We start from the raw sequence: 17,295 nt of genomic DNA on the forward strand, positions 1-17,295 counted from the left end.
TATTTTCCTTTAAAAAGACCATTGACAGGTTAAAACCAGCTAATATTGATAAATTGTAGGGAATAATATGAATATAGTGGGGCTTGAAACATATATAGAAATAAAATCTGTAACAAGATCACACAAGGTAGGAAGAAGGTAAATAGAAGTATGTGTAAATTCTTACATTATTCAAGTGTAATATATTATTTGAAGGTAGACTGTGATAACAATACATATTGTGATCTAAAATAACCCAAAGAGCTATTTCTAAAAAGTTAATAGAGGAATTTTAAATGGAATACTAAAAATATTACTCATTCAAATGAAGGCAGGTAGGGGGCACAGAGGAGTAAAAGAAGAGATGGGCAAACGGAGAACTTACCAACATGATAAAATTAAACACAACTATATCAATAATTATATTAAATGTAAGTGGTCTTTTTTAAACTCTCCACTTAAAAGACAGTTTATCAGACTACATAAAAAGACAAGCAAGAACCAACTATATGCTGATTAGAAGAGACACTTTAAATATGAAGAAACATAGTTTGAAATAAAAGAGACTGAGAAAGATGTACTTTGTAAGAAGTAAGATAAAGAAGTAGAATTCAAGACAAAATAACCACAGATGAAGAGTAAAGTCTCACATCAAAAATATATAACCTGGACTTCCCTGGTGGCGTAGTAGTTAAGAATCCGCCTGGCAAGGCAGGGGACACGGGTTCCTTCCCTGGTCCGGGAAGATCCCACATGCTGTGGAGCAGCTAAGCCCATGCACCACAACTACTGAGCCTGCACTCTAGAGCCCGTGAGCCACAACTACTGAGCCCACATGCCACGACTACTGAAGCCCACGTGCCTAGAGCCCATGTTCCACAAGAGAAGCCACCACAATGAGAAGCCTGGACACCACAACGAAGAGTAGCCCTGGCTTTCCACAACTAGAGAAAGCATGCACACAGCAACGAAGACCCAATGCAGCCAAAAAGAAAGAAAGAAGGAAAGAAATGTATTAAAAGAAAAAGTATAACCATCATGAATATGTATTATCTACTAATAGCATAAAAACACATGAATCTCAAACTGATAAAACTAAAAGGAGAAATAGATAAATTCATAATCATAGTTGGTGATTTTTACATCTCATTTATTGATTGAATATACAAAAACTAATAAAGATATGGATGATATGAATAACACTATGAAATCAATTTGATGTAACTGATATTTGTAGAACACTACACCCAAGAACTAGAGGATGCACATTATTTTCTTGTGCATATGAAACATTTACCAAGATAGACCATATGTTCAGTCGCAAAACAGTTATCAACAGATTTCAAGACTGAAATCTTACAGAATAATATTCTCTGACTTCAACAGAATTAAATTAAAATGAATAGCAAAAATGTGTTCTTTCCAAGAAGTTTGATTGAATTACTGTATACATTTACTGTCCTATGTGACAATTTTATCATTGTTAGAGATTTCAGTAATTAAAATGGGAAACAGAGCTTAGGTTATTTTCCTTATCAAAACTATGTTCATTGGAGCCACAATATTATGGTTTTTGTGCTCATGTACATTGCATGTCTTAAGCTGAGTGCAGTTTAGGGGATCCTTTCTAATTACAGGAAGGTGCTTCTTTCCTTCAACACTGTGATCTGACCTGTGACAAATCTGTACTATACACTATGTAAATGGCTAACAAGTGAATTGCAAACCAACTGAATGTACAAATCTTAGTGCTGGTGCTGAAATCTCTTCAGAATAGAAGAAATCAGAATAGCTGAAATCTCTTCATCATGATCTCAAAGTTTGTTTCAAAATTTGCAGGCATCAGGTGTCAATCAACACTGAAGATGAAACAGTAATGAATGTTGAATTCTCATGCTTTAGGTGTAGTTCCTTATTAGAGTTTTTGGTTCTCTGCTATTTTTACCATACTGTTTCATTTAAATTTCCTATAGGCTAACTTCATTTGTGCGATTGAAATAAAATTGCAGTATATAAAAAATAAGTAAAATTTAAAATAAAATGAATAGCAAGAGAATAGCAAATCTTTGTAACTGAATGATAATGGAAATATGGTATATCAAACATACCGTATTTGAATACGGTATATCAAAATTTATGAGATTCAGCTATAGTAGTGCTTAGAGGAAAATTAATAGCTTTCAATACTCTATTAGAAAAGAATCAAAGAACTAAGTTTCTACCTTAAAAAATAGAGAAAGAACAAATTAAACCAATAGTAGAAGAAAGGAGATAATAAGGAGAGGAATGGAAATCAATGAAACTGAAAGCAGACAAACAATAGAGAAAATAAACATGGAATAAACAATTTCTTGTCTCTCGGCTCCAAATCCACCCTTCTTTGCCCTGCTTTGTGATACTGAAGCTGGATGCTGTAAACTTTCTTCCTTTGCTGGCTGGCTTGATTTTAGGTTTTGTCAGTAGAAATTGCTGTTGGTTCTTTGTAAGGTCACAGCAGGAGAGAAGGGGCTTTCTTTTTGGTATCTTTATAGTTTTTTTCCTAGCACCTTAGCCAGCAAATGAGCATGTGGGAGGACCAGTAGCACTTACCTCAGTAGCCCTCACCTCAGTAGCCCTCCTGGACAAGCTCCAGCTCATTCACACCCTCTGGCATATTTCTCTGCCATGTAGTGGACTGATTCTACAGATCAGCTCCAGTCAGCCCATACCCTGCAGGAAGTTTCTCAGCCACCAACTGGGCTGTTCCTAGGAACCAGCTCTGGCCCTAGCCCTCTGGCAGGTTTCTTTGCTACAGGGAAGGTTGTTCTTGAGTCAGCACACCCCATACAATGAGGTGTGAATCTCAGCAGCAGGGAAGAAAGGGAACTTTCTTAATTCATTGCTTAATTATTTCCCCTCCATTTAGAGGTGGTAGCTGCTTTTGGACACCTTAGAACAATACTATCCAACAGAAGCTACATGTGTAATTTAAAATTTTCTAATAGCCACCTTTAAAAAAGGAAAATGTGAAGTTAATTTTTTAGATTTATTTAACACTGTATGTCTAAAATATTATCTTTTCAATATAAAATCATTACAAAACAAACTATTTTAACCTTTTTTTATATGAAGTCTTTAAAATCCACTGCATATTTTATGCTTATAACACATCTCCATTCCAACTAGCCACATTTCAAGTGCTCAGAACCCACTTCAGTGGCAAGTGGTTATCTACCATATTGGACAGTATATAGCCTTAACTCTTCTTTTACTTGCTGACAATTCTTCAGGTTAAATTTTCTCTGTTCAAATTACTAATGTGGTTTCTGTCTACTGACTGAACTCTGATTGATTCAGAGTTCAGTTTTCTTTTGAAAAGATTAATAAAATTGATAAACTCCTAGCAATACTGATCAGGGCCAAAAAGGGAGAAAACAACACAAATTACCTTAATCAAGAATAAAAAAGGGGACATCACGAGAGAGTCTCTAAACTTTAAAAACATAATAAAGGATATTGTAAACATCATAATACCAATATATTGTACAACTAAGATGAAATGAAAAATATTCTTGAAAAGTGCAACTTACTAAAATTCTCAGGAGAAAGAAAAATTGAATAGCCCTCTCTTAAAGAAATTGCATTTGTAATTATAAAAACCTTCCAATAAGTAAAACTGCAGTTCCCAGGTGGCTTTACTTGTGAATTCTACCACATATTTAAGAAAGAAATAATACCAGTCTTATGACACTCTTTCAGAAAACAGAGGATAATATTGGGCACACTGAACTTGTTTATGAGGCCAGCATAACTCATACCAAAACCTGATGAACTTTTAAGAAAGAAAAAAAAAGTATAGCCAAGTGTCCCCCATAACACACACTCAGATATCCTTAATATATTAACAAATAGAATTTAGCAATATTTTAAAATAATACTACATCATGATCAGTGGGGTTTATTTCAAGAATACAAAGTTGGTTCAACATTATAAAATTAACAAGCCTATTAATGGAGTAAAGGACAGGGTATTATGATTGTCTCAGTAGATGAAGAAAAATCATTTGACAGAAGTCAACACCCATTTATAATTTTTAAAAACTTTATGCAAACTATATGCAAACTAGGAATAGAAAATTGATAAATATCAATTTGGTAAGGATTGTCCACAAAAAGCATAGCTAACATCATACTTAATTGTGAAACATTGAATGCTTTACACCTAAGATAGGGAGCAAAGCAAGGATATTCACTTTCACCACTTACTGAAAAGTCTAGCCAGTGTAATTAAGAGTAGATAATTAACTTACCAGCTCTCCCTCACCCCCATATCCTCTATCATAGCATCCTATTTTTTTTCTAATAGTTATTATATATTTAATTATTTATTTACCTCTGTAAGTTCCTCAGTAAGTTCCAGGAGGGAGGAGTAGAATTGCTTCACAATACTGTGTTTCTGTTGCATGAAAAAGTGAATCAGCCATATGCATACACATGTCCCCATATCCCCTCCCTCTTGAGCCTCCTTCCCATCCTCCCTATCCCACCTCTCTAGGTCATTGCAAAGCACTGAGCCGATCTCCCTGTGCTATGCTGCTGCTTCCCACCAGCCAACTATTTTACATTTGGTAGTATATATATGTCAATGGTACTCTCACTTCACCCCAGCTTTGCCCTCCCACCCCATGTCCTCAAGTCCATTTTCTGTGTCTACCTCTTTATTCCTGCCCTGCAACTAGGTTCATCAGTACCACTTTTTTTTTTTTTTTAGATTCCATATATATGTGTTAGCATACAGTATTTGTTTTTCTGACTTCACGCTGCATGACAGTCTCTAAGTCTCTCCACCTCACTACAAATGACTCAATTTCATTTCTTTTTATGGCCGAGTAATATTCCATTGTATATATGTGCCATATCTTCTTTATCCATTCATTTGTCGATGGACATTTAGGTTGGTTCCATGTCCTGGCTATTGTAAATAGTGCTGCAATAAACATTGTGGTACATGTCTCTTTTTGAATTGTGGTTTTCTCAGGGTATATGCCCAGTAGTGGGATTGCTGGGTCATATGGTAGTTCTATTTTTAGTTTTTTAAGGAACCTCTGTACTGTTTTCCATAGTGGTTGTATCAGTTTACATTCCCACCAACAGTGTGGGAGGGTTCCCTTTTCACCACACCCTTTCCAGCATTTATTGTTTCTAGATTTTTTGATAATGGCCATTCTGACTGGCATGAGGTGATACCTCATTGTAGTTTTGATTTGCATTTCTCTAATAATTAGTGATGTTGGGCACCTTTTCATGTGCCTCTTGGCCATCTGTATGTCTTCCTTGGTGAAATGTCTGTTTAGGTCTTCTGCCCATTTTTTAACTGGATTGTATGTTTTTTTGATATTGAGCTCCATGAGCTGTTTGTATATTTTGGAGATTAATCCTTTGTCTGTTGTTTCACTTGCAAATATTTTCTCACATACTGAGGGTTGTCTTTTTGTCTTGTTTATTTTTCCTTTGCTTGCAAAAGCTTTTAAGTTTAATTAAGTTCCATTTGTTTATTTTTGTTTTTATTTCCTTTACTCTAGGAGGTAGGTCAAAGATCTTGCAGTGGCTTATGTCAAAGAGTGTTTTTCCTATGTTTTCCTCCAAGAGTTTTATAGTGTCTGGTCTTACATTTAAGTGTTTAATCCATTTGGAGTTTATTTTTGTGTATAGTGTTAGGGAGTGTTCTAATTTCATTCTTTTACATGTAGCTATCCAGTTTTCCCAGCACCACTTATTGAAGAGGCTGTCTTTTCTCTTTGTCATAAATTAGGTGTCCATATGTGCGTGGGTTTATCTCTGGGCATTCTGTCTTGTACCATTGATCTATATTTCTGTTTTTGTGCCAGTACCATACTGTCTTGAGTACTGTAGCTTTGTGGTGTAGTTTGAAGTCAGGGAGCCTGATTCCTCCAACTCCGTTTTTCTTTCTCAAGGTTGCTTTGGCTATTCGAGGTCTTTTGTGTTTCCATACGAATTGTAAGATTTTTTGTTCTGATTCTGTGAAGAATGCCATTGGTAGTTTGATAGGGATTGCATTGAATCTGTAGATTGCTTTGGGTAGTATAGTCATTTTCACAGTATTGATTCTTCCAATCCAAGAACATGGTATATTTCTCCATCTGTTTATGTTATCTTTGATTTCTTTCATCAGTGTTTTATAGTTTTCTGAGTACAAGTCTTTTGCCTCCTCAGGCAGGTTCATTCCTAGGTATTTTATTCTTTTTGTTGCAGTGGTAAATGAGAGTGTTTCCTTAATTTCTCTTTCTGATTTTTCATTGTTGGTGTATAGGAATGCCAGAGATTTCTGTGCATTAATTTTGTATCCTGCAACCTTACCAAATTCACTAATTAGTTCTGGTAGTTTTCTGGTGGCATCTTTAGCATTTTCTAGATATAGTATCATGTCATTGGCAAACAGTGGCAGTTTTACTTCTTCTTTTCTAATTTGTATTCCTTTTATTTCTTTTTCTTCTCGGATTGCTGTGGCTAGGACTTCCAAAACTATGTTGAATAAGAGTAATGAGAGTAGACATCCTTGTCTTGTTCCTGATCTTAGTGGAAATGCTTTCAGTTTTTCACCATTGAATATGATGCTTACTGTGGGTTTGTCATGTATGGCCTTTACTATGTTGAGGTAGGTTCCCTCTATGCCCATTTTCTGGAGAGTTTTTATCATAAATGGTGTTGAATTTTGTCGAAAGCTTTTTCTGCATCTATTGAGATGACCATATGGTTTTTATTCCTTAATTTGTTAATGTGGTGTATCACATTGACTGATTTGTGTATATTGAAGAATCCTTGCATCCCTGGGATAAATCCCACTTGATCATGGTGTATCATCCTTTTAATGTATGATTGGATTCAGTTTGCTGGTATTTTGTTGAGGATTTTTGCATCTATGTTCATCAGTGATATTACTCTATAATTTTCTTTTTTTGTGATACCTTTTTCTGGTTTTGGTATCAGGGTGATGGTGGCTTCGTATAATTAATTTGGGAGTGTTTCTCCCTCTGAAATTTTTTGGAAGAGTTTGAGAAGGATTGGTGTTAGCTTTTCTCTAAATGTTTGATAGAATTCGCCTGTGAAGCCATCTGGTCCTGGACTTTTGTTTGTTGGAAGATTTTTAATTATGGTTTCAATTTCATTACTTGTGATCGGTCTGTTTATATTTTCTAATTCTTCCTGGTTCAGTCTTGGAAAATTGTACCTTTCCAAGAATTTGTCCATTTCTTCGTGGTTGTCCATTTTATTGGCATATAGTTGTTGCAGAGTCTCTTATAATCCTTTGTATTTCTGCAGTGTCAGTTGTGATTTCTCCTTTTTCATTTCTTTTTTTAAAAATTTATTTATTTTATTTATTTATTAACTTTGGCTCTGTTGGGTCTTTGTTGCTGTGTGCAGGCTTCCTCTAGTTGTGGCGAGTGGGTGCTGCTCTTTGTTGTGGTGCACGGGCTTCTCATTGCGGTGGCTTCTCTTGTCATGGAGCACGGGCTCTAGAGTGCAGGCTCAGTAGTTGTGGTGCACAGGCTTAGTTGCTCTGCGGCATGTGGGATTTTCCCAGACCAGAACTCAAACCTGTGTCCCCTGCATTGGCAGGTGGATTCTTAACCATTGTGCAACCAGGGAAGCCCCTCCTTTTTCATTTCTAATTTTATTGATTTACATCCTCTCCCTTTCTTCCTTGATGAGTCTGGCTACGGGTTTATCAATTTTGTTTATCTTCTCAAAGAACCAGCTTTTAGTTTTATTGATCTTTGCTATTGTTTTGTTTCTATTTCATTTTTTTCTGCTCTGATCATTATGACTTCTTTCCTTCTACTGACTTTGGGTTTTCTTTGTTCTTCTTTATCTAGTTGTTTTAAGTGTAGGGTTAGATTGTTTATTTGAGATGTTTGTTTCTTGAGGTGAGATTGTATTGCTATAAACTTCCCTCTTAGGACTGCTTTTGCTGCATCCCATAGGTTTCGGGTCCTCGTGTTTTTGTTGTCATTTGTTTCTATGTATTTTTTTAATTTCTTCTTTGATTTCTTCAATGATCTCTTGGTTATTTAGTAGTGCACTGTTTAGCTTCCATGTATTTGTGGTTTTTTTCCTGTAATTGATTTCCAATCTCATAGCGTTGTGGTCAGAAAAGGTGTATGATATGATTTCAGTCTTCCTAAATTTTCCAAGGCTTAATTTGTGACCCAAGATGTGGTCTATTCTGGAGAAGTTCCATATGCACTTGAGAAGAAAGTATATTCTGCCACTTTTGGGTGGAGTGTTCTATAAATATCAGTTAGATATATCTGGTCTATTGTATCATTTAAAGCTTGTGTTTCCTTATTTATTTTCTGTTTGGATTATCTGTCCATTGGTGTAAGTGGGGTGTTAAAGTCCCCTGCTATTATTGTGTTACTGTCGAATTCTCCTTTCAGGGTTGTTAGCATTTGCCTTATGTATTGAGGTGCTCCTGTGTTGGAGCATAAACATTTATAATTGTTATATCTTCTTCTTGGATTGATCCTTTGATCATTATGTAGTGTCCCTCCTTTCCTCTTGTAACAGTCTCTATTTTATCTGATACGAGTATTGCTACCCAGCTTTCTTGATTTCCATTTGCATGGAATATCTTTCTCCATCCCTTCACTTTCAGCCTGTATGTGTCCCTAGGTCTGAAGTGGGCCTCTTTTAGACAGCACATATATGGGTCTTGTTTTTGTATCTATTCAGCCAGTCTCTGTCTTTTGGTTGGGGCATTTAGTACATTTACGTTCAAGGTTATGATCGATATGTATGTTCCTATTACCATTTTCTTAATTGTTTTGGGTTTGTTTTTGTGGGTCTTTTTCTTCTCTTGTGTTTCCCACCTAGAGAAATTTCTTTAGCATTTGTTGTAAAGCTGGTTTGGTGGTGCTGAATTCTCTTAGCTTTTGCTTGTCTGAAAAGCTTGTGACTTCTCCATCGAATCTGAATGAGAGCCTTGCCGGGTAGAGTAATCTTGGTTGTAGGTTTTTCTCTTTCATCACTTTAAGTATATCCTGCCACTCCTTTCTGGCCTGTAGAGTTTCTGCTGAAAAATCAGCTGATAACCTTATGGGGATTCCTTTGTATGTTAGTTTTTGTTTTTCCCTTGCTGCTTTTAATATTTTTTCTTTGAATTTAATTTTTGTTAGTTTGATTAATATGTGTCTCGGTGTGTTTTTCCTACAGTTTATCCTGTATGGGACTCTCTGTGCTTCCTGGGCTTGGGTGACTATTGCCTTTCCCATGTTAGGGAAGTTTTCAACTATAATCTCTTCAGATATTTTCTCAGAGCCTTTCTTTTTCTCTTCTACTTCTGGGACCCCTATGATCCAAATATTGGTTCATTTAGTGTTGTCCCAGAGGCCTCTGAGATTGTCTTCAATTCTTTTCATTCTTTTTTCTTTATTCTGCTCCTCAGCAGTTATTTCCACCCTTTTGTCTTCCAGCATACTTATTCGTTCTTCTGCCTCAGTTATTCTGCTATTGATTCCTTCTAGTGTATTTTTCATTTCAGTTATTGTGTTGTTCATCTGTTTGTTTGGTCTTTTAGATCTTTGTTAAACATTTCTTGTATTTTCTCAATCTGTACCTCCTTTCTATTTCCGAGATTCTGGATCATCTTTACTATCATTACTCTGAATTCTTTTTCAGGTAGATTGCCTATTTCCTCTTCATTTATTTGATCTTGTAGGTTTTTACCTTGCTCCTTAATCTGTGACATATTTTTTTGCCATCTCATTTTTTTTTTTTTTTTTTTTTTTTTTATGAGTGGGATTGTGTTCCTTTCTTACTGGTTGTTTGGCCTGAGGCTTCCAACACTGGAGTTTGTAGGCTATTGGGTAGAGCTGGGTCTTGGTGCTGAGATGAGGAACTCCATGAGACCTCCTCACTCGGATGAATATTCCCTGGGGTCTGAGATTCTCTGTTAGTCCAGTGGTTTGGACTCGGAGTTCCCACCACAGGAGCTTCAGCCTGTCCCCAGGCTCATGAACCAAGATCCTGCAAACCTCCTGGGGCAGCAAAAAAAAAAAAAAGATAAAAAATAACAAAGTAAAAAATAAAATTAGACTAGGAAACTAAGAGATATTTTAGGAAGAATATAAAAGCAAAAATATAGATGAATCAACAACGAGAAGGTACATCAGTACCACAGTAGTAAAAAAGAGGAGGATGGAAAAGAACAAAAATAGTGGGGGTGCCGGGAGAGGCCTTGGCTCTGGAGGGTGGGGCCTAAGCAAGGGTGAGGTTTGGATGGTGGGCCAGGCCAATGCACAGGACCCACAGGGCTGGAAAAGGCCGTGGGGGGTGGAGCTTAGGCTCAAGGAACAGAAGGGGCCCAGGCATGCCCCCAACCCCTGGTCTCAGAGGTCAGGGGACCTCACCTGGGAGCCCAGCAGGCTTCCTGGGCTCGAGTGGGTGGGGCAAATGCCCTCCTCTCCTGTCCTGCTCCTCTTGTCTGGGAGGGCCCCTGCCGCCTGCCTCTCCTGATCTCCCCGGCCTCCCTCCTATGCCCCCAAGGACCTGTGCAGCCTGGAGGGGGCTTTGGAGGGCAGGGGACTGGCCTGGGAGCTCAGCAGGCTCCCGGGGCCTGAGTGGGCGGAGCAATCACCCTCCGTTTCTGTCCCGCTCCTCCCAGATGGCCCCTCCCGCCTGCCTCTCCTGATCTCTCTGGCCTCCCTCCTACTACTCCAAGGACCCATGCTGTCTGGAGGGGGCTTTGGAAGGCAGAGGATTGACCTGGGAGCTCAGCAGGTTCCCTGGCCCGAGGGGCAGGGCTATCGCCCTCTGCTCCTCCCCCACTCCTCCTTCCTGCCTCTCCTGATCTCCCTGGCCTCAGGGGCCCTGATCCTGTCTGACCTCCACTTCTCCTCCCTCCTCAGTCCCCCTATGTCCTACTGGTTCACTTTCAGGTTCCTCCTGTCTCCTTTGGCATCAGAGTCCACCACCAGCGGCCGTCAGGCACCCTAGTTGTGGGGAGATGCTAACTCCTCGTCTTTCCACACTGCCATCTTGACTCTGCCCTGAATACTTTTAATGTTTGGGGAACCTTCTCTTCCCTAGCTTTTCATTTTTTTTCTGGAGAGATGTTCACTAATTTATCCCCAGGGAAGAAGTGAATGATCTCACTGGTGAGTTAATAGAAGGAGTTAGGTGAGTATCACTCATATCATACCTTTTTGCCTATTCAGTTGCAGAGAGCACTTATCCTAGTCCCTTCTTCCATGTAATAAATTTTGTAGGGGCAGCCCACACTGCAAGGAAGGTGCTGCTTATCATTGGGTAGCTAAATCTGTTTAATTCAGGGGTAAAAAATTAGCAAGCTTATCTGTCCTTAAACATAACATGTTTACTCCAATTCAACTTTACTAGTAATGTGGTCTATATATATATATATATATTTAAATTGAAGTATAGTTGATTTACAATATTGTGTTAATTTCTGCTTTACAGCAAAGAGATTCAGTTATACATATATACATTCTTTTTATATATTATTTTCCATTATGGCTTATCATAGGATATTGAATATAGTTCTCTGTGCTATACAGTAGGACCTTGTTGTTTATCCATTCTATGTATAATAGCCTACTTCTGCTAACCCCAACCTCCTACTCCATCCTTCCCCCCAACCTCCTCCCCCTTGGCAACCACAAGGTTGTTCTCTATGTCCATGAGTCTGTTTCTGTTTCATAGGTTCATTTGTGTCATATTTTAGATTCCATGTAAAAGAGATATCATGTGGTATTTGTCTTTCTCTTTCTGACTTACTTCACTTAGTATGATAATCTCTAGTTGCATCCATGTTGCTGCAAATGGCATTATTTCATTCTTTTTTATGGCTGAGTAGTATTCTGTTGTATATATGTACCACATCTTCTTTATCCATTCATTTGTCAGTGGACATTAGGTTGTTTCCATGTCTTGGCTTTTGTGCATAGTGCTGCTAATGAACATGGGGTACATGTATCTTTTTTAATTAGAGTTTTGTCTGGATGTATGCCCAGGAGTGCCACTGCTGGATCATATGATAATTCTATTTTTAGTTTTCTGAGGAAACCTTCATGCTGTTTTCCATAGTGGCTGTACCAACTTACATTCCTACCAGCAGTATAGGAGGATTCCCTTTCCTCCATATCCTCTCCAGCATTTGTAGACTTTTTAGTGATGGCCATCTGACCATCAGAATCAGTGCAAAGTGATACCTCATTGTAGTTTAGATTTATATTTCTCTAATTATTAGTGATGTTGAGCACCTTTTCATGTGCCTGTTGGCCATTTGTATTTCTTCTTTGGAGGAATGTCTATTTAGGTCTGCTGCCCATTTTTTAATTGGGTTATTTGGTTTTTTTTCTGTTGAGTTGTATGAGCTGTTTGTATTAAGCCCTTGTTAGTTACATTATTTGCAAATATTTTCTCCCACTCTGTAGGTTATCTTTTCATTCTGTTTATGGTTTCCTTTGCTGTGCAAAAGCTTGTAAGTTTCATTAGGTCCCATTTGTTTATTTTTGTTTTTATTTCAGTTGCCTTGGGAGACTGTGTGATCTATATTTTTACCTTTAGTTTTCTGACTTATATTCCCTTCCTTTTCAAAAAGGGAAAAGGGGAGGGAGTGTTATTGACTTGTTCTAAATTCTAACATTTACTAACTAAAAACTAAATATTTATTTGTCAAAAAAATCATAGAATTAAATTACAAACTATTTAGGAAAAAAAGTGACACAGGTGATAGAGAAGGTTTGCTATCATTAAAATATAAGGAGCTCTTACAAATCCTTAAGAGAAAAATTAACTGCGATAGAAACCCAAGAAAACATAAGCTGCAACCCACAAAGTAAGAAATATACAAATGGCTAGTAGTAATGACAGCTATCATTCACTGAGGACTTACTATGTACTATGTCCTAAACAATTTATATGCATTGACTCATTTAATCTTTCAGCAACTTGGTAACATGTTATTTTTTTCCATTTTACCATGACAAACACTTATATATAGTGTTTGTTATATACTAGGTAGCATTGGAGCTTTTCACTTTTTTCCAGCCTATGTCATTATAATAGAAAAACTAATTGTTAAAATTTATGTATGTTTTTGCCCCTTTCTTTTATTTTAGGAATGGAACATTACTAAACTTTCAATTGAATATGATTCTGAGCCCTTTGGAAAGGAACGAGATGCAGCTATTAAGAAATTGGCTACTGAAGCTGGGGTAGAAGTAATTGTACGAATTTCACATACATTATATGACCTAGACAAGTAAGTTTTTTTTAATGGTAAAATACTATAATATTTTTCATCTTAACCACTTTTAAGTGTACATTTCAGTGGTTTTAAGTACATAGAAAATGTACTGTGGGAATGTACTGTGGGACTAGTTTATAAAGTGGAAATAAAAACATACACAATAGACTTGTGGTAGAATTAAGTGAATATATGTCAAACCTTTAGCATTTTATTTAACATCTGTGATTTTTGTTTACCCAGTGACAGATACCAAAATTACAGACATAAGTACATAAGATAAACATACTCAGAATTTCAATTTCAAAACTATTAAAAGCATCACACAGTTATCTTTGACTGTTCTAACTCAGCCTACTAACTTGCCTTTCTGGGCTCTTAGCAATGTTAATTTTATAGTTTATATGACATACATAGCCACAAACTGCCTTGATATATTTTACATGATTGTCATAAGTTATTTTATTTTATGTGTATATATCTAGTCTCTGGATTTTAAGTCCATATGCACATTTTATGTAATATTACATAGTCTTCTGAACAATGGTATAATATCTTATTTCTCAAAGCGTATTTCCTGGACTATCAGTTTTTGGTGATGCTTTGTCCAACAAAGATTCCGTGGTCAAGTTTAAATTTAGAAAGCTTTATATGCTGTAAGATTTGAAGGTTCATAAGATTTGTTAACATTAACCTTTAGCATACTATCATCCTTACAAGTGCTGAAATCTCACAATTTACGTACCTTTTAAATTATTTTACTTTTTTATTTTCACATTTTGTCAAGTTAATAAAACTAATTCTGTAAGTAACACGACAAGCTAGTTAATTTTATTCCAAGTGTATCAAAATATTGTGGTTCGATTCAGTCAAGGCTCTTACTTGATATTAAGCCAGAAGTCATATATCCTTCGATAATAAAGTTGCCTTCTAGTTTACCAGATTTCTTAACTTTAGAGAGCTGATAGCAAGGAGGCAAAACAAGATAAGAGCAATTGCTTTAAGTGGGAAACTCAGTGTTGTGCATAAAATTGGAATGTTTGTTAGATTGAGTGTGAGTATTTACCACATATAATCCATCATATAAAAATGTAACATATAGAAAACATTTTTTCTAAGATTTTTATTCTGCTTCTGTTATGTAATTAGCAGTGTCCTCAGTAGTGCCATTGTAGTATCATTATAGTGGACAGATTTCATTATGACCCTATATATAAACTCAAAGTATTATACCAAAGCAAAATTACTAAAAGCAGAGAGCATAGTTTTTATGGTGGTTACTTTCTGTATGTACAACTGATACATAATTATATGTGGTATAATGAAAACTGTACTGTATTTGGATTAAGAAAACCTTGATTTGCTATTTATTAGTTATGTGACCTTGACTATTAAATTCTCTTGAGGCTTCAGTTGCTGATGCATAAAACGATGGAGTTGGATTTTACCAATAATTTTTTACTAAGGCTAAATGCTAGTAAGCAAATGGCCATAGTGAAAAAGAATAATTGGTATTTCCAAATTGTGTCTAATTCAGACTACCATTGGTAAGACTTATCTTTCCTTTTAGTATTACTTAATTGAGAAATTAGTGATCAGAATTAAATATAAAATATATACATGAGATACATATGCTGACATTTAACAAAAACATGAGCACAATAGAAAATAGCAAGTGATTATCATGACAGTAATATAGAATCCTAATTAATGAGACTTGCTGATTGCTCCTTGGTATAATATTGGCCTGGTTTAGTTTTTATTGATGATTAAGAGATTCTTTGAGCTGTGTTGTGGTATGTTTTTATATTTCCATATATATTATTTTTTGTTTTTGCCTTTAGGCTTATTTAGCCACTTGTTTTTCCACTCATAGGTGCTTAATTCCCTTTGTCTTAAAAGTTTTGATATTTGCATACACTATATTTTTGATACCTAGCAGATGTCTATAAAATGAAGAGAATGATTTTTAGATTTGTTAATTATTTTAACAAGTTTCTTGGTCCTTAAGCCTTTTCAGAATTTATCAATCAAAATGTATTGTCCTTTTTTTAATACTAACAGCATTTTACTAACTTTTGTAATAGGATCATAGAACTAAATGGTGGACAACCACCTCTTACTTATAAAAGATTCCAGACTCTCATCAGCAAAATGGAACCACTAGAGATACCAGTAGAGACAATTACTTCAGAAGTGATAGAAAAGTGCACAACTCCTCTGTCTGATGACCATGATGAGAAATATGGAGTCCCTTCACTGGAAGAACTAGGTAGGTGTAAACGGTAATACATGTGGAGCTTAAGAGTTAATAAACCATTCAGAAAAACCCCACTTCTAATTTGTCATGTAAAGTATTTTGCACTAAAAGGAAAAGAAAGGAGAAAAAAGAAAAGAAACTCTGAAACTAAGAAGTGATAAATCTGTGCGTTATTTATGTGTTCTATAAATATGTGGTCTATCTGTTATCACCTTAAAATGTACATCTTAAAGAACAGAGACCATGTTATATATCATCTATTTTTGAGGACCTATCCAGGGCTGTCATTTCATTTTTATGCGACTGTCAATTTTTTTTCTTTTCTTTTCTTTTTTTTTTTTAGGTTTTGATACAGATGGTTTATCTTCTGCAGTGTGGCCAGGCGGAGAAACTGAAGCACTTACACGTTTGGAAAGGCATTTGGAAAGAAAAGTATGATAATACAGATGATGTTTATATTGTCAAACTGGCATTTTAAAAATAATTTCACTCTTTTTTAAAAACAGAAAAACTGTTGAAAAAGAAGGATTGAGAGAAATAGTTAAAATAGAGCAATCCTAATTGTTTGAAAATTAACAACTATCTCTTCATTTAAATACCCTTCTTCCTCCTCTTCTGATTATTTCCTCTTTAGCTACTATCAATACTACCCCTTCTATTCTTACTTTGTAAGCTGGTATCTGATGACTATAACTTTGAAGCTAGGATAGAGTTCTTCTATTTCATATTTTTCTCAGTGTCAGAGAGACAGATTGAAGGTGCTCTCAGCCTTGTGTTAGGAATTTACTGCATGAGGATGGCTAAAACAAAAGAATGATCACTTTTATCTTGCTTGTTTTTTATTAAAATCTGTCATTTGTGGCTAGAAAAATGATATTTTATTTTCCAAGCCCTATGTAACTTTTAAAAAAATCTCAACTTTAAACAATCTTTTAAAATGGAAAAGGCAATTAGTTAGCATAATTTTCTCTGTGTGTTTTCAGGCTTGGGTGGCAAACTTTGAAAGACCTCGAATGAATGCGAATTCCCTGCTCGCTAGCCCTACTGGACTCAGTCCTTATCTCCGATTTGGTTGTTTGTCATGTCGACTGTTTTACTTCAAACTGACAGATCTCTACAAAAAGGTATTATCTGGAACTGGAGCTTATTTTTCAAAATACTTTTTTCTTAAATTGCTGATAATACTTCTTTGCTTTTTAATCTTAGGTAAAAAAGAACAGTTCCCCTCCCCTTTCCCTTTATGGGCAACTGTTATGGCGTGAATTTTTCTATACAGCAGCAACAAATAATCCACGCTTTGACAAAATGGAAGGAAATCCCATCTGTGTTCAGATTCCTTGGGATAAGAATCCTGAGGCTTTAGCGAAATGGGCAGAAGGACGGACAGGCTTTCCATGGATTGATGCCATCATGACACAGCTTCGTCAGGAGGGTTGGATCCATCATTTAGCCAGACATGCAGTTGCTTGCTTCCTGACACGAGGTGACCTGTGGATTAGTTGGGAAGAAGGAATGAAGGTAAGTGTTCTTCCAGCTAATGTAGTATGGCCTTATTCTGAAGAACTCTGTACCTTTATAAAACAATTCCTAAAAATTGTCTGCTATGTAGATTCATTTATAGTCTAATTTTTTCAATAGAAAAGCATTTAATTCTCATCATACAGACACACTTTTGGGGAGCAGAATGGCATAATCAGATAGGAGAACTGGTGAAAAGTGGTTCAGTTAACCTGAAGTCATTTCAATGGCTAAATCAGCCTAGCCATCAAGGGAGCTATAAGATTTA

The 17,295-nt window shown here is 36.1% G+C and overlaps 1 protein-coding gene across 4 annotated transcripts in view; it reads left to right on the top strand.

The window, feature by feature from the left end:
- Positions 1-17,295, top strand: part of CRY1 (cryptochrome circadian regulator 1) — a 93,383-nt gene that overhangs the window by 67,708 nt on the left and 8,380 nt on the right. For all 4 annotated transcript variants that reach the window (XM_073788235.1, XM_033866171.2, XM_019918343.3 and 1 more), the window contains exons 3-7: positions 13,122-13,264; positions 15,337-15,521; positions 15,853-15,941; positions 16,493-16,633; positions 16,716-17,027. In XM_073788235.1, the coding sequence (XP_073644336.1) occupies positions 13,122-13,264; positions 15,337-15,521; positions 15,853-15,941; positions 16,493-16,633; positions 16,716-17,027 (870 nt within the window). The remainder of the gene's footprint in view (positions 1-13,121; positions 13,265-15,336; positions 15,522-15,852; positions 15,942-16,492; positions 16,634-16,715; positions 17,028-17,295) is intronic.

The sequence above is a fragment of the Tursiops truncatus genome, chromosome 11, assembly GCF_011762595.2.
Source record: "Tursiops truncatus isolate mTurTru1 chromosome 11, mTurTru1.mat.Y, whole genome shotgun sequence".
Lineage (NCBI taxonomy): Eukaryota > Metazoa > Chordata > Mammalia > Artiodactyla > Delphinidae > Tursiops > Tursiops truncatus.